The following is a 23,752-nucleotide window of genomic DNA, read 5'->3' as shown; positions in this document are numbered from 1 at the left end:
GGACCTCTTGATCTGCAGTCAAATGCTCTACCACTGAGCTATACCCCCATTCCTTCGCACAGACGACATTCACTCTGCTAAATTCCCGTGCTGTGTCTTCTACTTTTCAGTGTGCAAAGATATAAGCGATGGTTTTGCATTATTAAACATCGTTTCATTTCTAAGAAAGTGTAAAAATATGTATACAGAAAACGTCCCGAGATTAACAACTGGAGTATTTTCTGATGTACGTTACTGTTATTTCAGAAAGTGGCTCTAGGGTGCAGTCACGTCCCATCCGAACACACACACACACACACACTCGACCCTTCGTGTGTTTAAGCACTTCAAACGCAAATAGGCGCTAATTGTGATTATGTATCGCGTTATTATATATATCCGTATTAGCTGATTTTTCAAAGACTCGCCAAAACAGATGAGCCTTAACTGTTCGGGTGTGCTTGCGTTTGATATTACCGTTACCTATTTATAGTGATGAAACACAAACGTCCTCTCCAGCCCAGCGTTGTACATATATGGTCTTATTAGACACATCTTCAGAGGTTTGTAACACACGCGGCTCCGCCCACCTGTGCACGGAACCACGGCGATGTGGGCGGAGTCACAGCGCGCAAACCCACTGAAGCGCGCCTCGCCTCCGACTCGCTACATCACACGCGCTCGCGAGGCGTGGCCGAAGAGCGCACCCAGTACGGACGAGTTTTTAGTTGGCCGTGACAGCTCACGGAGACAACGTCCCTTTTCTCGTATTTTGTTCTGCCGCACAGAGCCACCCGTGTTTTTCGTGTCACGTCTTTTTGAGCTTCTCAGGGTAGACCAAAGGCAAGCTAAGCATCATGAATCCGCAGTGTAGCAGATGTAACAAGATTGTGTACCCTACGGAAAAAGTCAACTGTCTGGACAAGGTGAGTGATGTCTCTGTAAAATCAGGCATAGCGTTAGGTTGCATTGCGTTTGCGTCATGTGTTCATTCGGTACTGTGGAACGCTGTATATTTGAGTTCACGTGAGACTGTGAGTCACGAATCAACCCTTAATTGCACAATTTCAGTGAAATGCTCGTATTGTTCTTTGATCACCTACTTCCGTAATGCAGCTATTGCATGGCGACGATACATCCTTTGTATCGGATTATTGAAACACGTACAGAGTTAATGGTTTAAAGCATTTTCCTCACTGAACTTGAGTTGCCTTCACTTTTGAACTTCCTGTAGCGGGCACGGTTTAAACAGCGCTACAAACTTACCTCCTCTGTGTCTTACGAGGTATTGTTTATTTGAGCTCGATTTTCAAAAAGTGCGGGAATACAACAGCCATTCTTTTACCGAACGTGACGTTTATCACACGGAGGAGATCCCGATTGATCGCTATCATTAATCTAAACTGTTTGAGAAAGATGTGGGCGTGGACGCTTTTCCGTAGCGGTTAGTGCCTGTAAAGGGCCTGTCGGGACTGGTTTAATTCCCCGTAAATGACATGCATTTAAAATGATGTTGCGAGAAACTTGCCTGTTTATAAAATTCGTAATTCAATTGCAGGGAAGGCGTAATAAAATTGTGTTTAACAATCTGTGACTTGAAATGTTGAAATCTTTGTAGAGGTGTAATATGACAGATTAATGATCGTGTCATTTATAGGCTTCTGCCACAGACGCATTAACAATATAAGCAGATCGCATAACCATTTTGAAGCTTATAGCTATTTTTAATACACAGTGGTTTGTGATAGCACATCCTTTCCGGATGCTACCTACATGTTTGGTTCATTCTATAAAGGTTACAGTGGTTAGTTTGAGGTTTCCTATTGCTTTTAAAGAAATACGTTGTTACAGCTGTGTGCTGTAAATGGACAGCATGTCTTGGCTTGATAACATGACAGATAGTAGTTACAGTGTTATAAATGCTGTCCACCTAAAGAAAGGCTTTATGGATGTGACAGAAGTGTTGGGTGACTGGGAAGTTCAGTGACGTGGAAAAAGCTGAAATTGTTCCAATCTTCTCTCGGCTGCTGGAATGTTCCCATGTTGTTCATCCACATTGCAATGGCCGTCTGACACTGATTAGATATTTCTGTATTAGTCTTATTTGAGACTCTTATTTTGTGTATTTTTTACAGTTTGTGAGCAGTGATGCCCTTTGAGACTTTTGTCAATCGTCTAGTGACAAATTTTGCACCTTCTTGGACAAACACTAGATTCCAAGATTAGAGTTTTTCTTTCTTTTAGAGTTTTTGATTTTATACCAAAATATAATGTTTTCTCAGTGACAAACTTACTTTCAATATTATTAATTTACATACAGAAGGTTCAGCTAAACCATGTATTCACACATTTCTTTAACACGTTTTACACTGAACACCAAAAAATTGTTGTTGTTTTGAAAAAAGTCTCTTTTTACTTTCGGTTTCATTTTTAAAATGTACTTTAAAATGTCGTAAACCCATGAATGTGTATAGTTTCAAGGAATAAAATAATGCTGGTTTCTTAACAGCTCCTTAAGTCCGTTTTTACAGTATGTAAAGAATTATTTGTAGACTCTGACATCAGTACTAGCCAGAAGAATGTTGTGCCAGTTCCAAATAAGGATTTTGTTTTGGATCGCCATACACAATTACAGAAAATGAGGAAGTCGATTGCTTATTGACCAGTCGAGTCAAAGTCACTTATGCATGACTTTCCCCCCTGTCGATGAGACATGTGGTCTTAGTGACGGAATAGCCACATTTGTCACATTTCAGGAATGAAATAAAGAACAAGATTCTACTCTGCTTCCTGTGTGTTACATTGTACAAATAAATTGTTCTTGTGTCGGGGAACTTTGTTGTCCTAAACATCTTCCAAAGGCCAGTTGTACTGTAGGACGTCTTGAAAACCTAGAAAAAGGCAGTGAATCCAGAAAGATCTGAATGTTAGCCAATTGTATAAATAAGCAAACACGAAGGTCAGAGGTTATCACAGGGAGGTAAGCCATTCAAGCATTGTTAAAACAGAGGAATAGAGTATTTATTAGCCACACAACGGGGGTAGGTCAAATTGTGTTAAGCAACAATACATAATGTAACCTTAGGTCGCATGGAAAGTCCCCCTGAAGCTGTTTGGGTTAAATGCTTTTCGTAAGGGCACAATGGTTAGAGTTTGTTTGAGCCCGTGACCTTTCGGTTACCTGATCTTTAACTACAAGGCTATATGACCACAAACAAGTGGATTCTTGTTGTTGGTGGGAAGCTTATAGACCATCTGTAATATGTTTGTTAGGATGTTTCCAGCCTTCTCTGCATTTCAGCAATTCATTTTTCATTGCTGTTTTTCTTTCTTTTTTTGACAGTATTGGCACAAAGGATGTTTCAGCTGCGAGGTCTGCAAAATGACTCTGAATATGAAGAACTACAAAGGCTTTGACAAGAAACCCTACTGCAGCCAGTAAGTTGTGTTGTTTTCTCATGCTGTCTTAACATCTTTAGTGATGTTCCACTATTTCTTAAAGGGATAGTACATCTAAAAATATCTCACCCTCGAGTTGTTACAAATCTGTGTACATTTCTTTCTTTGTTGAAAGATGTTTTGAAGAATGCTCGTAAAAAATGATTCACCACCATTGACTACAATAGTAAGAAAAATTACAATGGTAGTCAAAAGTGCCCCAGAACACTTGTTTTTCTTACATTCTTCAAAATATCCTCTTTTGTGTTTAACAGAACAAAGAATGTTATAAAGCAATTTTTCCTACTATGGTAGTCAATCATGACCAAGAACTGTTTGTTTACAAGAACAAAGAAATGTATACAGGTTTGGAAAAACTGGGCCTTTAAAGGGATAGTACACTTAAAAATGGCATGAAAGGAGTTTTGAGGATTTTATAATACTTTGCACTTTTAATGTTGATGTTTTTAAACACGTCGCCTCTCCCATGACAAATATTTAATGTTCTGCGTCAGCCTTGTTTCATTTTGAGGAGGTGTCTTTTAGGATGAGTTCTTGTTTATTTTGGGAAGCCAGAGTTCCTTGGCAGACTGTGGAGATACAAACAAGTTTCTTTATACTGTGTCATCTTTAGTCCGGTGTCTAAATTTTATTTTCATATGGAAGTGCCAGAGACCTGAATTCAGTAATATTGTTCCCCAACATTTACAGCCGTGGGACTTTTTGGACAGGTCTTTTGAGTTCTCTTTGTGGACGCATGTTCTGCTTTGATGGCAACACATAAAACAAACACTTGTTGTTTATGTATTAAAGATAGGTGCATTGTTTCATGCGTCATGGCAACAACACCAGTGTTTTGCCGTTAAGCTTCAGTTAAAAAGGTGGTTCAAAGGTCTCTTCTTTAAATAGTCCCCTTCACGTGTGACTCATCGTGCACCTTTCCCCAAAAAGGAGTTTAAAGTGTCACAGGAAGTCTCTGTCACACTGCAATACATAGGGCTTTATATAGAAAAGGCTATGAGGTTCAATCTGTCCTCATTTTCAACTGATCCATTTTGGGATTTGTCTTCGCATTGTAAGACTGAGAAGACAAAGATAACGTTTCAAAACCTTCCTTAACCCTTATGATGTTCAGGTGAATTTATACTCGCGTGTTGTGCCCTTGTACTATTGCTCATTAGAGGAAGTTTACTCTGAAACTATTCTTAGAAAATGTGATCATCTTTTCATTGTGGTTTGTGTAAATACAATTTTGTTCTGCCTTACAATCTATGCAACTACATTTTTAGTTTGCTTATTTATGGAAACATAATAAACAGAAATGGCAACATATAAATGTAGGACTACTGACAACATTATTAGATTCATTTTACATTCCCTTACTGTTTTGTGGTTATGGATGCATTGTTAGACAAAGACATTTATAATATCAAAGAGTTTTAGATAAAATAGTTCAAGTTTGTAAATGTGACTCATTTCCTTGAATCAGTTCATAATGTTCACTTGCATGAATCAATTCAAAACCCGGATTCAGTTATTTGTTTGCGCCATCACTATGTGGAAGATTATTTTGTCCCACTTCATGTAAAAGAATCAAATGAAACTGAATTGGTTGAATATTGCTGTTTGTCCTTATGTATGGTTTAATTGGTGCGTGTGAAACAAAAATGATCAAATAACTTTCATGATGTTCATTTAGTGAAACAATAGAATGGGTAAAATGTAGAATTCTTTTAAATGCAAAATATAAATATGATATATTTTTCTATATAACAAGAATTTCAACAAATAGCTAAAGAATATTTGGTAACTCTTTACAATACGGTGCTATTTGTTAATGCATTAGCTAACATGAACTAACAATGTAATACAGCATTTTGTTAAATTATTTCATGTTAATTTAAGCATTTAGTACAACATTATTAATGTTAATGCACCATGAACTAACATGAATTACAACATTATAATTATAACATTAACAGGGATTAATAAATACTGAAAAACTAAATTGTTCATTGTTAGCTAATGCATGTACTAATGTTAGCCAATAGCACGCTATTGTCGAGGGTTATCAAATATTTAGATGTAATTCCCTTTTCACTGTTATCAACCAGTCTTTCTTTACTACATTTACATTTAGCAGACGCTTTTATCTAAAGTGACTTACAGAGAGTTCAGGGACCAATAAAGCGATATGTCATACAGGAGCAATAATACAATAGATGCTAATACCAAGTTACTAGTTTCAACAAAAGCTAGAACAATACCTGTTCAGAGAAAGAGAGAGGGTAAGTTTTTTTTAACATACATGCATGCATACATTTCGTTAAATAGAAGGTGTGGTGTGTTTGTTTTGTAGGCAGTTTTGCCAAATTTAAAAGAACTTTACATAAAAACTGGTTTTCGTAGCAGTTTACCCTCTGGTGAACTAATGATAGCCATTAAAGGTCATTTTTATAGCGCATCACGCCTCTTTCGTATACTCCTGTGACCTAATAGCTTTTCAGCTGAATGCAAAGCTTGACTAAGATCTGACACCCTTCTTCCAGACAGAATGTTTCTCAATAAAGCTACTGTCTGTCCCTCCCTTTCCACTAAGATGAGACCTGGATAAAGACCAGGGGATTTTAAAGCTCTATCTGACACGGTCTAATGACATGTTTGTTATCTAACACCTAAACTGTTTCAAAGACTTTCTCCAAGGGTGATTTATTTGCTTGTTGGTAACGGAAGCTTACATTTTGCATCTTGCACTAAACAAAAGTCAGATTGCAGTTTTAAATAGAGAGCAAATGGAAGCTTTTGCATAAGGGTTCTGCATCTCAGATATTTTTGCCGGGTAAAATACCCAGAAATATTATTAATTACAGTGAGATCGCTCAGATTTGCTATATACGTTTTCAACATGAACAGACATGAATATTTCTATGGAAATTTACTCAAGGCCAGAACATTTAGCTACCCAGTGTACATTAACAGTATGGCTTCATACTCTTCATGTATTTCACAAAGTGAACTTGAAGGTGAGTAAATGTTGACAGAGAATCAATTTTTGGGTGGAATATCCCTTAAATAAAACACAATTGAAATTGAGATTATACCAGTATCCTAACATGCTGTATTGGGAAAGATCTCAGGATCAGGATGGGAGTCTCTAGTTAATAGCTTATAAACTTGTGTTTCTTTTGTTTGGATTGTTTGTTTATTGTTTGAACGTTTTTGTATTCATATCTGTCCCATTATGTCATCTTCCACAAAGAAGAATAGAGTGCCATGGTAGAATAAGTTTAGGAAGGGAGGTGGCGTTCGGCTATTCTATCATGAGCAAAATATTACAGGTCCCTTAACTGCTATTTGTTTTATATAGTGGAATTGTTTGAGTCCTTTTTGATTTGTCAATTGACACTGAATGTACAAACATGAAATTGCCAGTGCTAGATGTTTAAAAATCCGTAGTATGACCAATGTTCCTTAAAACAAGCAAATGTGGTAATACCTTGGTTTTATTCAGTGATGTGCCGCCTTGTTTTGTATTTGTGTAAATCATTAAAAATGATGTCCTGTGTGTTTTTAGACACTACCCCAAAACATCCTTCACCATTGTGGCCGACACACCTGAAAACCTTCGACTCAAACACCAGAGCAAGATGCAGAGTCAAGTAAGTGTCTGATTTATAAACCCACATTCCCAGTTCTCCCCTCTTTCTCTTGGCTCACGTTCACATTTATCCAGTGGGAAAATAGCTGTGGAATGGGATGAACTCACTATTTACATTCCTAGCCAAAGAAAAACAAGTGAGAAGTAAATGATTGGTTCAGCCTCCCCTTTAATTCATGTGCTTTGGATTTGACTGCGTCTGGCTTTGTGATCTTTGAGATCCTGCTGATTTAAAAAGTGGCGAAAATGCAATTTGAAAAGAATTCTGAACCACACGGGTGCACAGCATTTGCTTTTTTGTTGAACTGTGACTGCTGTGGTCTAGAGGTTTGGACATGTGTTTGTGACACGTTAGCTGTGGTTCTGTGTTGGCAGATGTAGGGTTGAGTCCCACCTGCGTCATTTCCTGACGTTCTTCTCTTTCTTCTGCTCATCATTTCCTGTCGTGTTTCTACTTTTAGCTATCAGTTCACATAAACGTTTACTAAAATTAAAATGATTCTTTTTAACATTATAACTGTTTCGTTCTGTAAATTCTTAATGAATCAAATCCAGATGCAATGGTTAACAATTAGCATTTTTTGTAAGGTTACATACTAGGTATGTTACAATATTATCGTGGTCACATGTCTGTATGAAAAGATAAGTCTTCCGGGCCTTACATAGAGAATGATATAAAAAATTATAGATGTTACCTTTGTTAAGGTCTATCTGGTGCAATTATTTTATTTTCTAAAAGAGATTTTTAGGTCATCGGACCATAACTCAGACTTCTAAGCAACAGTTATGATTACATTTATGTTTATTCAGTTGGCAGACAATATGATTAGAGGATAAAGAAATGTGGAAACTTATGGCACGTTTCCAAGTCATCGTTTGGCATTTTAAATATTGCAATAAATACCATACTGTGAACTTTATACAGAGGTACTATCCTACAGTGACACTTTTATATTGATACATCCCTAATACGTACAGCCGTGGAAAAATAGAAAAATACCATTCAAAATGTTCATTTGACCAGCATTTCTGATGTTTTTAAGGTCTGAAAACATACAAAGCTTCAATTTTCTCAAATAAATCCAAATAGAAACAATATACAGTATATTATATTAAATATGGGAGAAATATTGTCAGTAGTTCACAGAATGAAACAAAATAGCTAAATACAAACCTATCAATAGTAAATTCAGAAAAACTTGAAATAATTTAGAAATGGTCTCTTATTGTTTTTCAGTGGCTGTATATACAGTATTAGGGCTGGTTGACTATGTGATTATTGTGGCAAAAAGAATGAACAATAACAATTTAAGCACAGCATCTATTGTGTAAGTCAATAAATAAAACTATCAGGCAAATTCTTTAAAAATTTTCTTGCCAATTAATTATACTCCAAATATGAGTGAAGGGAGACAATGTTTGTAAGCATTGAGCCTCTTAGGGCAAAATAATTGTTATCATTCAGTTACAATGTTATCATATGTGTATAATCAACACAATATCAATAACCATATTTTTTATCATTGTTATTGTCAATTAGTATATTGTGACATCCCTAATATGTACGTTTTTATTGTGATCAATGAGAATAATATATAATGTGTGTATTCGTTGGCAAAAAACTGTCTGGTGTTTAATATGCATAACATTGCTGAACCCATTCTTACCTTAAAAGCAAGCTGAATGTGGTAACAAGTCTACTACAGAAATCTTTTTAAATTATTGACAAATCAATTTAATGTCAGTACTGAAGGACCATATCATACCACAGGCAAGATTTTGGATACGATCCAAACCTGGCACCTTAGTTGTGGCGTCTTGTTTTACATTTTTAGTAAATAGCTGTGTCATTATGCCCTGTATATCAATTGAAATCATCCCTGTCTAGTATCACGTCGTAATATTTTCATTAACACACACATAAGGTCAGCATCACGGTCATTCGTAGTCATATAAGGTTAACACTCATCATGTAGCTCTCATCAGCACCATCTGTTCCCTCTCTCACTTTCTACACCACATTTACCATGTTGGCCTTCTCTTCATGAATCTTTCTTCACACCTCCCCCTCCCGATAACATCTCATTACTTCCTCTTTCGGCCTCCTGCTCTACTATTGGTGCATTTTGTTGTCCTACTGATGCAATCTGGCCTTTCTGAACAAATTATTACACAACAAACCATTTTAAGTATTGGTTCTCATGGCGCATATCTTTGTTAAAGGTGAAGTGCATACATTTTTAGAACATCAAGGAAGATATTTTTTTTGTTAGTTACCGAACCATGGCGAACAACCCATTGACTTGCATTGGTTTTGTGTCCATACAATAGAAGTGAATGGGTACCACCGTTGTTTGGTTACAAATCATCATCATCACTTTCTTCAAAATATCTTTTTCTGTGTTCTGCAGAAGAAAGTAAAACAGGAAATGACAAGAGGGTGAACAAATGATGACAGAAGTTGATGTTTGAAGGGAACAGATGCTATTTTACAAGGTTTATATGTGGGAAAAATTCTACAGCTGCCTTCTGTTCCATAGAAATAATTACAGAGATCATTCAACTGCATGTAAATGAATGTCCTGCAGCAGTGTTAAAAATAGTTACGTGTCATTTTCTCACGTACCTCATTTCAGTCCGCAGCACACTTTATTCTTCACACAGCTCATACTGCCGCAACACAGCACATCCCTCATAGCAAGAGTGTTACTCATCATTTTTGGCATAGTTGTGCACTGAAGGGGTCTTTCGATCTCCCTCTCTATTTAGGGTCTTTGTTTACAGGCTGTGGGAGAACGGAGCGGTCTCGCACCCATGGGTCAGCTCAGACCGGCCACTTTATGGGGAATTTCCGGGAAGGTTCAGGAAAGGGGGATGGTGATGTCAATCTGGGGAATGTCAGGGGCCTATTGTGAACGTGCGTATGCAAGCATGCGTTACCAGCCCACCCCACCCTGTGTGTGTAGGGTTCAGACTCAGAAGGGAGTGTTATAAAGATGAGCTCTGTTAACAGTGGTCAAGTCACACTCCGGTGGGCAGCTTTGTGTTTGCCAGTATAAAACTTGGGCATTAAAGGGATAGTTCACCGAAAAATACAAACCATGTCATAATTAATTCACTTTCATATCGTTCAAAACCTGAATATGACTCTTTCTTCTGTGGAATATGAAAGAAGTTATTTTGAAGAATCTCGGTAAGCGAACAATGGTGGTACTGTTATTTTTGGGTGAGCTATCTCTTTTAAGACACAAAATATGGTGCTTATGACTGTAGGCTAGAGAATACTCTCTCCCACTGACAAGAGTAGTCATGCGCTGTAGCGTTTATCTCCTATTTGTATTTCAGTAAAATACAGCAGTTTCATATAAATGACAGCCGGGGTGCTTTCAATGTCTCCACACAGTGCCGTGTATGACAGTCTGCCAGTCAAGCGTTTGAATGGTGGAATGTGGCTCTGTCGCACATTTTTCATTCATTTTAGTTTTTAGGAAGGGCTGTGTAAAAACCAGCTTGCGCTGTATTGAGATCTGGACAGTTCTTCGGTTAATCTTTTTACTGTACTGTATGTCTAACGTCTGGGTTTGTATTGAATGAGTGGTTATATGCCTACAGCAAATGGCGTACAGGCGCACGTGTTTTTACTCTTGGTTACACTTGTTTTTTTAAAGCTTGTTTTTTCTTTCTGGGGTCTCTGACTGTGAAGATGATTGTCAGACTGATGTTAATATGATTCGCTGTGTTCCAGGTGCTGTACAAAGAGGACTTTGAGAAGAACAAGGGGAAAGGCTTCAGCGTGGTGTCTGATACACCAGAACTGCAGAGGGTCAGGAAAACGCAAGACCAGATCAGCAACGTAAGACCGCTCTCCTTTCAACTCCCCATATCATGAATTTCCCCCTTATTCATCGTGTAAATGTCTTAAGCGATCGTTCCCCTTAAAAATAAAAAATGGTTATTTACCCACCCTCGTGTTCTTTCAAGGCCTAACATATTCCAGCTATGGAACATCAAAGGACAGATTTAGCAGAATGACACACAAAAGCATGAAAATAAACTGGTTAATACACTATACGCACTGTATTTTAAGATTTATAATGTAATACATTAGCTTTGTGTGATGGACAGACTGCAGTCTAAGATGCTATTTAATAAAAATGCTATTTGAAAGAATGTCAGTAACCAAACAGATCTCATCCCCCATTGAGTGAACAAAGGAACATTTTCATTTTTGGCTGAACTATATCATTAAAAACTAGTGACAAATGATTTGATGAATCTGCACGCTTTGTTTTACTGCTCTACTCTTCCACTCCGCATCCTTTATTCCTCCCTCTGAGTTTTCTTCTTCATCATAATGTGTCATGGAATGTTGCCAAGCAACTCTCTGATCACATGACTGGTGCGAAGAGTCATTTCCTCTGTCTATGAACGGGTCTTTTTTAAGAATAGAGTAATGCTAGACCACATATGCAAACCAAAGGCAACAGGGTTGAACACACTGACCCCTTGTGGCTGAAATGACACGACATTTATGAGTCATACATATTTAAAGAATTGATCATTCTGTCATTTGACATTTCTCATCATGACATGTCTCTCTGTTGAACACAAAAGAAAATATTATGAAGAATGTGGAAACCAAAATGTTTTCTACTATAGTAGTCAGTAGTGCCCCATAACTGTTTGGGTTCCAACATTTTACCAAATATCTTTGTTTGTGTTCAGCAAAACAACAACATTTATAGGGTGAGTAAATGATGGCAGAATTTTTGTTGTGTGCTTTTAGAATGTCGATGCATCTGCCTTCAACTAACAGTAGCACTTTTCCATCATATGTCATGTGATAGTAAACTTAAAATTGTAAAATTTCCTAATCATAAGTTTGTTTGTACAGGATAAGGTTGTACTAATTTATCAGTATTACTTTTGTCTATGTTAAAAACTGCCCATCAAGGTTTCGGGGCAGTGATGCAAACAAAAGGCCATTGAAACCCGACTTCCTGTTTTAATAGGAAATCGATATAAGCGAAGGACACAGGGCTCTTCAAACCATTTCATGGGCTTTCTTTTAATGTTTCTGTGAAGTGTTACAGTGTTGTGTTTATTTACAGATCAAATATCATGAGGACTTTGAGAAAGGTCGGATGGGAGGAGAGGGCACACCCACTGACGCCTACCCCAACCCGAGTAAGCACGGATCCTCATAACTGATTATTGCTCTTAAAAACTTTAGAACTATTATTAAAACTATTATTAGAACTATCGTTCTTATATACTCTAATGTGTTTTTGGGTTTGTGTTTAGGCTTTCAGCAGCCACCCCAGTCTCCAAGTTACAACTATGATCCACAGCCTGTGCGTTCTGCAGCTGCTCCATCGCCCGCTAGTGGTGGGGTAAGTTATTTCTCTAGTCTCATTCTCACAATTACTTACATAAACTTACCTTCGTGTTGTTCAAACCTGAAATACTTTATTTCATGGAACACAAAAGACAGCTTCAAACATTTGCATTGTATAGAAAAGATCAGCATCAAACTTCTCTTGTTCTCCACAGCCTGTGCGTTCTGCAGCTGCTCCGCCGCCCTCTAGTGGTGGGGTAAGATATTTATCTGGTCTCATTTTCATTCTCACTATTACTTACATATACTTACCTTGGTGTTGTTCCAAACCCAAATGACTTTATTTTATGGAACACAAAAGACTGCTTCAATCATTTGCATTGTAAAGAAAAGATCAGCATCAAACTTCTCTTGTATTCTATGGAAGAAAGACATACAGATCAGACAAACAGTGTTTTTTCTTACTCTTTAAAAATGTCCTTTGTTTTCCACAAGCCCCTCCCGCCATTTAATCTCATTGAATCTGTTTCTACAGAAGCGCTATAGAGCAGTCTACGATTATGCGGCTGCCGATGAGGATGAGGTCTCATTCACAGATGGTGACTTGATACTGGACGTACAGCAGATTGATGAGGGCTGGATGTTTGGACGCGTGGAGCGCACAGGACAGCAAGGGATGCTGCCAGCCAATTACGTCGAGGCTATCTGAGGGAAAGATCCAGGTCAAAAAACAGAGAAATAAAGGGAGGGCAGATCAATGAGCACATGGCAATTCTTATTACGTCTCAGTTAAAATTTATTTGACTTTTTTTATTTGCCCCAGCGTTTGATGATTTCATCCGACACAGAAGAGAACTCAACCTAACATCTAGGGGCGGTTTCCCGAACAAGGATTAGCTTAAATTGTTTTCATTTATGACGCCATTAACATTTCAGTAAGTTTAGGACAAGGTTTAAGCCCTGTCTGGGAAACCACCCCATAGGCTTTAGTTTGACCGACAAGGCTAATAAGATCTTGGCTTTTGAGCAAGCATTCCATTTTTCTTGATTTTCATTTGGCTTTTTGTTTTTATTTTTAAGCTCTCCCTGCAATGCTGCGTAGATTTGCATTGCTTTGCTGCCATGTTTAAATTCTGCAGGTGGTTCTGTCTTTGATTTGAAGACTGCAGTGAATCTATGTAAAGATAAGTGGGCGATGCCAGTCAGTATGTTAGGACTGTAGAATCTGCTGGGACATTTTTAATATTAAAAAAGTGGCGATGTGAACGGACAACATTCAGCATGTTGTATGTCTTAAACAGTACAAAGTCTTAAACGGTGGTTTTATTTGCGAGAACTGTTTTACAACCCCCCTCTGCCTCTGGAATACTTCTATATGCACTTGGAGAGAACTACCAAAAATAATATTAAGATTGTATATGTGCAAAATATTGTTTTGGCAAGTCGGTAGAGTCACTGAAAGCTGCCGTCCTTCAAGAATGGGATGAACCACGAAACAAAGAGGTTTTTTAGAATTATTATAAAAAGAAAACTATATATAGTATAATCACCAGTTTTTATCATTCCAGTGATATTTTGTTACAAATCATTCCAATCCATTATATTGAATAATAAAGTGAAAAATAAAGAAATGAAAGTGTATTTTTTTATTTAATCAAAGTGTATTTTATTAAATGTGTTTTTAATACTGTTGGCTCATGTAGTAGGTTGTCAGCGTTACATACAGTGCATTTAAAGAAAACACACTTATGGCAATAATCTTTTAATCCCTAAACAGATAATACACACATTCTCCAGCAGATCTGAAGGATTTGGTTTAGCATGAATAATTCTTGTATACAATAATCTACAGTTAAATATGTACATTCAAGTGTATTCGATACGTGGAATGATTGGAATGCTATTTAAACAATATGTATATATATTTTAAAAAGCACTATACACATAAACATGGCTTGATTCGAACATAAATATTTATACTTTTAATCAGGAAATGATAGCTGTCCATGTTAACATAGGCGGCTGCATATACATTTTAAGCGTTGTCCATGAAGTAGGATATCCTCTTGCCAATTGTCTTCTGAAGTTTGGCTGGTAACCACGAAACTTGCTCTTGGACAGAAAATGTGTGTTTTCCTATGCAGTCTTCGCACAATCTAAACAGGAAATTCCAAATATTTCATGAAAAACATTCCTTATCACATAAGAATGCTAAATATATTTATATTTAAGAGGTAAGGCACGCTAATGCAGATCTATGTTCCTGCCAGATCACTGGGTCTGCAAAGGAACAACGACTAGTGGTACCATCCCAAAAAGGAAAAAAGTCACTCTCCCGTACCTTCTCTGGATCTGTTCCACATTGGTGGAATGATCTACCAGCTGCTACAAGATCAGCAGACTCGGTTGCCATCTTTAAAAAACGCCTAAAAACGCATCTCTTCCGTCAACACGTCTCTGATTGATTTTTCCTAATTCTCTTCCCTTTCCTTCTTTATAAAAAAAAAAACGTACTAATCTCACTATTCTTAGCTTTTTATACTGTGCTAGGCTTTAATGGACTAGTTTGATGCACTTATGTATTTTGTGGCCTATGTTGTTATAATTGCTTCCAATGTTTCCTCATCTGTAAGTCGCTTTGGATAAAAGCGTCTGCTAAATGACTAAATGTAAATGTCATTTTAATTCATGGTTGTGAATTGCCGATCAATTGTTAGACTGTTGAAAATAAATGTTTCTCAAACAAAGAATACGTTCATTAGACTGGTGCAGTGTGTAATTCAAGTGGCTTTTACCTAGACAGTGAGTACGGTTGAATCTGAAACAGCAGCACGTCTCCACAATAGCTTTGAGCGGGAGACCTGAGCGCAACCACCTATACAGACAAATACAAGGTGCTTATTTTAAAATGATTGTATCGTGTTTTAATTTTAAAACGAAATGTAAACTTGTGAAAGTATCATTTCAAATACGGTAGAACAGCACTTCTATTTACCACTGCTGTGTGTGACGCAATGTACAGCATCTGCAAAATGTAACTCTTTTCTTTAAGTCTCCCCATCCGGAAACTGGCCATTAAGAATCTGACCATATTTAGCAGAGCAGAATGCCAAACAAATAAAAAATGCCAGCGTTGGATCAGCATTGCTTATGTTTTCCAAAGTGATTTATATGTCTGCATCAGTTTTAATATCAGATATTTTGCAAAGTTTGTGCTGACGAAATGGAAGTCACGGTACACATACATCTGGCTAACGTCTATTTGACGTCTGTATCTATAAGCTGTTCATGATTTAGAATGGATGTAAAACTGCTCTAAGATGTCTAGCAGCTGTTTTTACACAGCATTTTCCAGATCTTTAGCAGATGTATTTTAGACGTCGCCGAGACGTATTGCAGATGAGCAAACTGTGCATTGCAGATGACTTGCAGATGTAAATCCAGATGTCAAATAGACATAAGCCAAATGGCGTGTGCCATCAGGGATACACATCTGGGATACCATGAGTCTGTAAATTATGAGAGAAATTTTTTGTTCCGTTCACTTTTTCTTTAATTCTTCATCAACACAATCTGTAGAATGTTGTTTGTGTGTTGACTGTTTATGAGACACGCAGAATTTTAGGTGCAAGTCTAAATTTGCTTCTGTCGTAATTAACAGCATCTCTCAGATAAAGGTTCACTTACAGTATATTTAACATAGGATATTTATTTACTACAGCCTACTGCTAAACCTCTACCACCACCATTAAACAATGGTTAAACTTGTTTGTTCTCTTGGATGAATTCCAGCCAACCAAAGTCTGCATTTCCCAGCGAACCCTGAGCTAATGTGTCACATAATTATTGAGTCAATGGCAATGCTCACAGGCAAACTTCATCCATTCATTTGGAGCTATCTCAGGTCACGTTTGATGTGTTCAGGCCTCTTGGTTCTGCCTTGAGCTGCATGCACTGGTTTTAAGTGACAGATTCCAGACCATACGCTTGCTCAAAGGATTATGCCTGAGCTTCAAACGTGACCTTTAAAGCAGATCCAGGGTCTGAATATACGTCACCATGTTTATGAAAGCAGCTACATTTCCTGAATAATAGGTCTAAAGTGTACATACCGAATCCATTAGAAAGAGGAAAGTTTGGCTTCCTCCAAAAACCACAACATCACCGTCCCGCCCCTTATCGGCAGAATGCCATAACCTGAGGTCAGAGATGGTTAACAGTAATACTTATATCACATATTCTACTATGAAGATAAATCAATAGCAAAACTTGAGCATGTAGATTTTAATTTGGGAACTTATAAGTATAAGGAAGCAAGTATTTGTGCACTCACAGCCCCAATGAGAAAAACTGAAGTTGAATGTTGAGATCTGCACTTGTGCACAAAACTCACAAATTTGTCTTCTGAATTTGAAGTTGCAAAAAAATAGTCACAAATGTGTAAACTGGCATTTATAAAATACGTTGGCAACCACAAATAGGCATCTATAACCTCTCAAATCTGTCACTTCAGTTTCAATACATTCGCAAAACTAACTTGTGCACTTGAAAGCTAAGAGGCGAGAGAAAAAGCGACATTTGATGACGTCATGCGGCCGGGCCACACCGCCCCTAATGGCAACAATGAAAGGATCTGGTAAATAATAGTTTTGTAAATGCCATTTACAAATGCCAGATTTGTGAGTTCTGTCCACGAATGCAAATCTCAACATTCAACAGTTTTTTTATTTGACAAGTTTTCACATTGGGGCTGTGAGTGTACATGTAAGTGTACAGGTAAAAATACTTGACATGCTCTCGAGTTTTGCTACTGATTTATCTTCATATTTTTACCTGGGCTTGTCTTTGTGCACATGGTCTCTCTCCCTCCATTCTTTTGTTACAGTGTCGAATTCCCACGCATCACCTAGACAAAAGAAATAAGGGATGTTTAGAAAAATTGTCACGTTATTTACGGACGTGGATGTGTCCAGAACTTACTGAGAACCTCGCCGTTAGTGCTGAGGCCACCAAACAAGAAGAGTTTGTGGTCTGAGATGGCTGTGAGTGTGTGAAGAGTGCGGCCCCGTGGGAGTGTAGAATGATGATCTCTGGGTTTAAAAAGAACGTTGTGTATTTATGTCTGACATTAAGACATAAAGTTTTTAATAAATCTTCTGAAAAGATCTTTAAAATCAAACCAAAGTGTATAAAGTGGAATACTATGAAATGTGTTATCCCTAATCCCTTTAAACTGCTTTCAAATGTTTTGCACATTCATGGAAGAAATAACTGAATAAATATTCCTGACAAGAAGCTAGTTATTTACAGTGATGCCATAGAAGAACCATATTGCTTCCCAGAAAGTCCATTCAGTCAAAGGTTCTTAGAGGGATAGTTCACCCAAAAATAAACATTTTGTCATGATTTACTCAACCTCAAGTTGTTCCAAACCTGTCATGATTCTGCCTTCTCTTGTCTTGGTTTTCTGGTCTAGAGGCAGAATCATGACGGACCCACGTGTTTTATGTGGAGAGAAACATATTGTCAATCAGGACATAATATGCGTTCTCTCCTGTCTCGTCATTTGGCCCCGCCCCTCTCGTTTCTAGTATAGCTTTCCTCCTGTGTCTCATTACCCACACCTGCCCATCGTTATCTCCTTTGTTAGTCTCCCTATATATATACCCTCTTGTTTATTGTCTTGTTGCTCGTTCGTTGTAAATGTTTCCTTGCGTGTACCTGTACCTTGGCTTGTGTTCATGTTCCCTTGTAGTTTGAAGTCGTTACTTTCTGTTTTTGTATTGTGCCTCCGTTCAGTTTTCCCCCCATTGTGGGTGTATTATTTGTAATTTGCAGTTTTATTTAGTATTAAACTCTTTTACCCCATATTGCTGCCTGCGCTTGGGTTCTCTCTACCTGTCCCGTGACAGAACGAACGAGCCAAAACAGAACCCAGCAGCAGCATGGACACTGGCCGGTCTAGCTTGGCCCGCCGCCTCTGCAGCCTTCGCCAGGGAAGTGAGACTGTGGATGATTATGTGGAGAGGTTCCTGGACATCGCAGGACAGGGCGTCTTCGGGGAGGAGGAGCTGGCGGTGCTGTTTAACACCGGTCTCAGAGAGCCACTCTCTCGATCGGAGATGAGGGCGATGAGGCCGTTGGACTTCGACGCTGTGTGGGATGCCGCCACAGGTCGTTCGTGGTCCACGACCTCATCGAACTCCTTTGACTCATCTCCGCTGGTTGCGATACCAGAGAGTGGTCCTCTGCAGATCAGGAATGTGGGCATCGCCACGCACCACTCCCCAACCTCTGCAGCCTCTCCACAACCGCCCAGTCTCACTGGCAAGCGAGGGAGACGGGAATCCTGGGGGTCCTCGTTTGAGACCTCCAATCCCGAGCCGCTCATCCCATTCTCTTCATTCCTGCAGTCGGCCTCCAGGCGGGGGGCTCGGCTGAAGAAGAGGCAACGGAGGGCGGCTCGGAGGGCGGCTCAAAGGGTGGTCCCGTCGATCCCGGTGGTCCCGTCGATCCCGGTGGTCCCGTCAAGTCCGGTGGTCCCGTCAAGTCCGGTGGTCCCGGTGGTCCCGTCAAGTCCGGTGGTCCCGGTGGTCCCGTCAAGTCCGGTGGTCCCGGTGGTCCCGTCAAGTCCGGTGGTCCCGGTGGCCTTCCAGCCGGTGTCTCAGCCGGCCTTCCAGCCGGCCTTCCAGCCGGTGTCTCAGCCGGCCTTCCAGCCGGTCTTCCAGCCGGTGTCTCAGCCGGCCTTCCAGCCGGTGTCTCAGCCGGCCTTCCAACCGGCCTTCCAGCCGGTGTCTCAGCCGGCCTTCCAACCGGCCTTCCAGCCGGTGTCTCAGCCGGCCTTCCAACCGGCCTTCCAACCGGCCTTCCAGCCGGTGTCTCAGCCGGCCTTCCAGCCGGCCTTCCAGCCGGCCTTCCAGCCGGCCTTCCAGCCGGCCTTCCAGCAGGCCTTTCAGCCGGTGTCACAGCAGGGGACTCCTAGAGCCTCTATGACTCCCCCTAAGACTGTTCCACCCAATCCATGCCCTTTTGGACTGCCCCCTAGGCACTCTTTGCCTCCACCCCCCCTCCCTTGTTTGTTATTTTTATTGTCTCACCCCAACCCTTCTGTTATTATTTCTTGTATGCCCCTAGTCATGTTTGCTATGTTCTGTTGGTTTATGTCTGTTACCCAGTCTGTCTTGTCTTGTTAGTTGCTCCCTTGGTGAACGCCAGGAGTCGTTCATTAAGGGGGGGGATTCTGTCATGATTCTGCCTTCTCTTGTCTTGGTTTTCTGGTCTAGAGGCAGAATCATGACGGACCCACGTGTTTTATGTGGAGAGAAACATATTGTCAATCAGGACATAATATGCGTTCTCTCCTGTCTCGTCATTTGGCCCCGCCCCTCTCGTTTCTAGTATAGCTTTCCTCCTGTGTCTCATTACCCACACCTGCCCATCGTTATCTCCTTTGTTAGTCTCCCTATATATATACCCTCTTGTTTATTGTCTTGTTGCTCGTTCGTTGTAAATGTTTCCTTGCGTGTACCTGTACCTTGGCTTGTGTTCATGTTCCCTTGTAGTTTGAAGTCGTTACTTTCTGTTTTTGTATTGTGCCTCCGTTCAGTTTTCCCCCCATTGTGGGTGTATTATTTGTAATTTGCAGTTTTATTTAGTATTAAACTCTTTTACCCCATATTGCTGCCTGCGCTTGGGTTCTCTCTACCTGTCCCGTGACACAAACCTGTATACATTGATATTTGGAAGAATGTTAGCAACTAAGATTTCTGGGCCACCATTGACTACCATTAAAATGGTTGCCACGTGTACAAAAAAAATCACACAATTATTTCTACTATAGTAGTCAATGGTGCCCCAGAAATCTCACTAGCTAACATTCTTCCATATATCTTAATGTTCAACCAAACAAAGAAATGTATACAGGTTTGGAACAACTTGAGGGTGAGTAAATGATGACAGATTTAAGTTAACTTGAAACCGTCTATGCTTTATTTACGAAACATTATATGACATTATTTAACACATTTATATAAGAGTGGTCTGGCTGTTGTAGATAAATAAAACACTTTAAACACTTACATTTTTGTCCATATCCATGTCGACAGATCTAAACAGTGAATGTCTATCGACTGCGTTTCCTAAATTGAAAGACAGGATTTTTTAGCCTATGAGGAAAATATAAATGGTAACACATGAGGTGCTATTTGTTAACAATTGGTTAATGCATTAGCTAAAATGAACTAACAATGAGCAAAACTAATGTAAATTTCAGCATTTATTAATACATTATTAAAATCAAACGTTGTCGCTGTTAACATTCGTTAATGCACCATGAATGAACATGAACAACTGTATGGACATGAACTAACATTAACAGGGATTAATAAATACTGAAAAACTAAATTGTTCATTAACAAATACCACCTTATTGTAAGTGTATTTCTATATGTTTTAGAGTCTGCACTTCAAACGAATGTTAAAACGCAACTGAAAATACTCGAATCAAAGAGATCATTCTTCAAATGTGTTAAACGGTTGTGTTGCCAGATTCTTACCAGACCTCCACAGATGTAGCCCTTCTGACCTAAAGTAGCGCTGGCATGGGATGATCTGGGCTCTGGAGACTGGCCCTGTAAGTGGATTCAGACAGCAAGAAAACCAAACAATGTATGCCGTCATTAATTATATTCGTGGTTCAGAGAACAGAACATCTGCGATATCCCATTTTTACCTGGGTTTGTGGTTCGGTCCAAGTGGCTGATGCAGGTTCAAACATATGTGCCTCGTTATTCCATCCCCAAAACTGAAAAACATCCGAAACGATTGTTGCATTTGAGAAGACACCTACATGTAGATGAAATCCAGTAAAACTTCCACGAATCGTTTGCTTACCCCAGAGGCCTCGTCCAACAAAAATGTTTCAGAGTTGTTGATCTCGCTGACTGTTTTGCAGCCGTATCCGCCAAAGTAGATGAGCCTGTGAATGACATCAGCTGCTCTAAAAACTGCTCTAACAAATAAACAGCTTTTTATGCTCGAATTTTCTTCTATATGAAGAATGAATCTTGAAGTGCATGCATTTTGGTAATGTTTGCAAATATTGTCTTGTAGATAGTATGCAAATTCTGGATTGTGCAATATATTTCTAAATCAAGTTGTTCCGCTGTGACCTTGTTTTTCATACCTGTTTCTATAGACCCAGCAGGAATGTCTGATTCTGGGAGATGGCGTCGCTCCCAACGTGCCCGTCACTTTTCTCCAGCTGTACTCTTTGTGCGAGAGGTCTACACAGTACATCTGTCATAACAGACCAGCAGATACAAGATCTCAAACAGAAGCTGTGTGATTTCTAATCACTGCACATATTAAGAAGTCAACCCTAAAACCTTAAAAGTTTTCTTTCATTTCTGTACCATAATCTGAAAATCGGTACACTCTTAAACATAAAGGTGCTTAAAAGATTCTTCTCAGCGATGCCATAGAAGAACCATTTTTGGTTCCATAAAGAACCATTCAGTCAAAGGTGAAGCAGAAAGGTTCTTCAGATGTTAAATGTACTATATGGAACCAAAAGGTTCTTCTATGGCATCGAAGGACCTTCTGAAGCACAATTTTTAAGAGTGTCGACTCGGTGGCCTGAAAGTTTGGTTTAACACTGTCGCACCAACTGAAGTGTGTAATACAACACATCTTTTTCCTCACTATAGCCTATAGCAGTTACAGGGAAACAAGAAAAACACTCTCAAAAATGTTTCGGGAAGGAGGAGTTTCCCTTCACCACACGATTATCCATATTTGCCTGAAAACTATACCATACTTCCTTCTAATACTAACTGTGGCTACATTTGCTAAACAAAATCCTGCACATGCAGTTAGTTCATATGTCATTCTCATACACTGTAAGTCCTTTCCGAGTCCAACGTCGTACTGTTTATGTGACCAATAAAACGTTAAAACTCGACTTACTATTACAGTACATTCTTATAGTAAGCCACAAACAATACACGTGTAGCCTATTATGTGCAACTATCTGCCCTGACAAACCTGAAGGTCTGCCTCTGTTGATGTACTTGTTGATCTAGATCTTTTACTTTCTGATTTTATCATTCCCAAGCTAGCTCACCTGGTTGGTGTAGCCATTGTGTTCACAACCCCCAAAAATGTAAAGCACACCCTGAAGATATGCACCGCACGCCTGCGATAGGACAGGAGGAACCTCTCCGCCCATATGCCTCTGGGACCTGCCGTACACACATAATTAAAACTCAGGGGAAATATTGTTGTCTCGTGTTTGGCGTGGTAGAAACAGCTGATAAACTATGGTAGTACGAGCTTCCTCGATATACCAAACAACTGGTGTTTAAAGAACAATGTCAACCACATCAGGAGAAAAAACAGAAGTATGGGATTACACATTTTCAACAATTGCCATCGCTCGGTCAAACAAATAAGACGCAGGATGAACAGAAGAGAAATATCTTACCAGGCTCCACTCTCCATGTCATAAAGCAAGATCTCATCACTGGGGAAAAGGGTTTCTTTTCCATCAACACACTGAAACGTCAATGTCATTCGTGTTCTTTAAAACAAAGTCTCCATAAAAACCAGTCACACACAACTATAAGTTACTATTTTGAACACGATTCATTTCATGTGACAAACTCAATGGATGGCAATCGCAATAAAAGAGTAGTACTCTCACCCTGCATCCACCCCAGACGTACAGCGTGTTTCCCTCCAGCAAGGAGATGTGGTCGCTCCGCGCAAGAGGCGGAGAAAGTTGCGCTTCCCCTTCACCTGCCATCGCTGATGCGCTCCAGCAGCAACAGAGCGCACAGAGACATCAGCTCCAGTGTTTACAGAAGCTGCTGGGCTGGGTGTGCATGTGCAAACAGGAAACGGCACGGATGATACTGGACAGAAGTGGGGGCTGGACTTTAGACTTTAGGTCTGAGTGGGACAAATGTGTTTAAAACACGTTTGTCAGACCGGAAAGGTCCGGGTTTGTTGTTGTTTTTGTCTAAAATGCCTATTTAAAACCAGCCAACTTAATACGAGTATAGAGGGCGGGTGAAAATTGTCTAACTACTGTTGGGCATCGCGTACACGTCAAACGAATCATCTTCTGACCCGGGGCGTGCATACAGTATGTCCATAGTGCAAACTCATTATTTTTGAGACACAGCATTTCTCTGCTCTTGGAGTGTATTAGTAGTAATGGAATGTATTATTACTAATGCGCGCACTAAGCTGTTTAACTAAAACTGCGGCACTTATTTGCTGAATCTTTGTTTTCACTGCACGTACGCAGCACAAAAAAGTGAATTCATCATGAATAG

The 23,752-nt window shown here is 39.4% G+C and overlaps 2 protein-coding genes across 3 annotated transcripts; one reads left to right on the top strand and one right to left on the bottom strand.

The window, feature by feature from the left end:
- Positions 1–597: 597 nt before the first annotated feature.
- On the top strand, positions 598–14,107 carry LOC306905716 (LIM and SH3 domain protein 1-like). Its single transcript, XM_079476551.1, has 8 exons — positions 598–905; positions 3,323–3,417; positions 6,992–7,076; positions 10,821–10,928; positions 12,187–12,262; positions 12,380–12,468; positions 12,629–12,670; positions 12,949–14,107. The coding sequence occupies exons 1-8, from the start codon at positions 837–839 to the stop codon at positions 13,120–13,122; spliced, it is 738 nt and encodes a 245-aa protein (XP_079332677.1). The 5' UTR covers positions 598–836; the 3' UTR covers positions 13,123–14,107.
- Positions 14,066–23,596, bottom strand: LOC306905715 (kelch domain-containing protein 1). 2 transcript variants are annotated; one of them, XM_079476549.1, is made up of 13 exons: positions 23,116–23,596; positions 22,897–22,967; positions 22,537–22,654; positions 21,598–21,710; positions 21,306–21,390; positions 21,145–21,216; positions 20,969–21,043; positions 20,493–20,551; positions 17,394–17,503; positions 17,247–17,319; positions 16,526–16,610; positions 15,209–15,288; positions 14,066–14,569 (listed from the first exon to the last, which is right to left on the bottom strand). In XM_079476549.1, the coding sequence occupies exons 1-13, from the start codon at positions 23,215–23,217 to the stop codon at positions 14,449–14,451; spliced, it is 1,164 nt and encodes a 387-aa protein (XP_079332675.1). In that variant the 5' UTR covers positions 23,218–23,596; the 3' UTR covers positions 14,066–14,448. The 2 variants fall into 2 exon arrangements, with proteins under 2 accessions (XP_079332675.1, XP_079332676.1); XM_079476550.1 differs by having other exon boundaries at positions 22,897–22,992; positions 23,116–23,261.
- Positions 23,597–23,752: the final 156 nt, after the last annotated feature.

Source organism: Barbatula barbatula, assembly GCF_947034865.1.
Source record: "Barbatula barbatula genome assembly, chromosome: 16".
NCBI lineage: Eukaryota > Metazoa > Chordata > Actinopteri > Cypriniformes > Nemacheilidae > Barbatula > Barbatula barbatula.
Note: the sequence above shows the minus strand (reverse complement) of the source record. Positions and strands in the feature narration are given on the sequence as shown.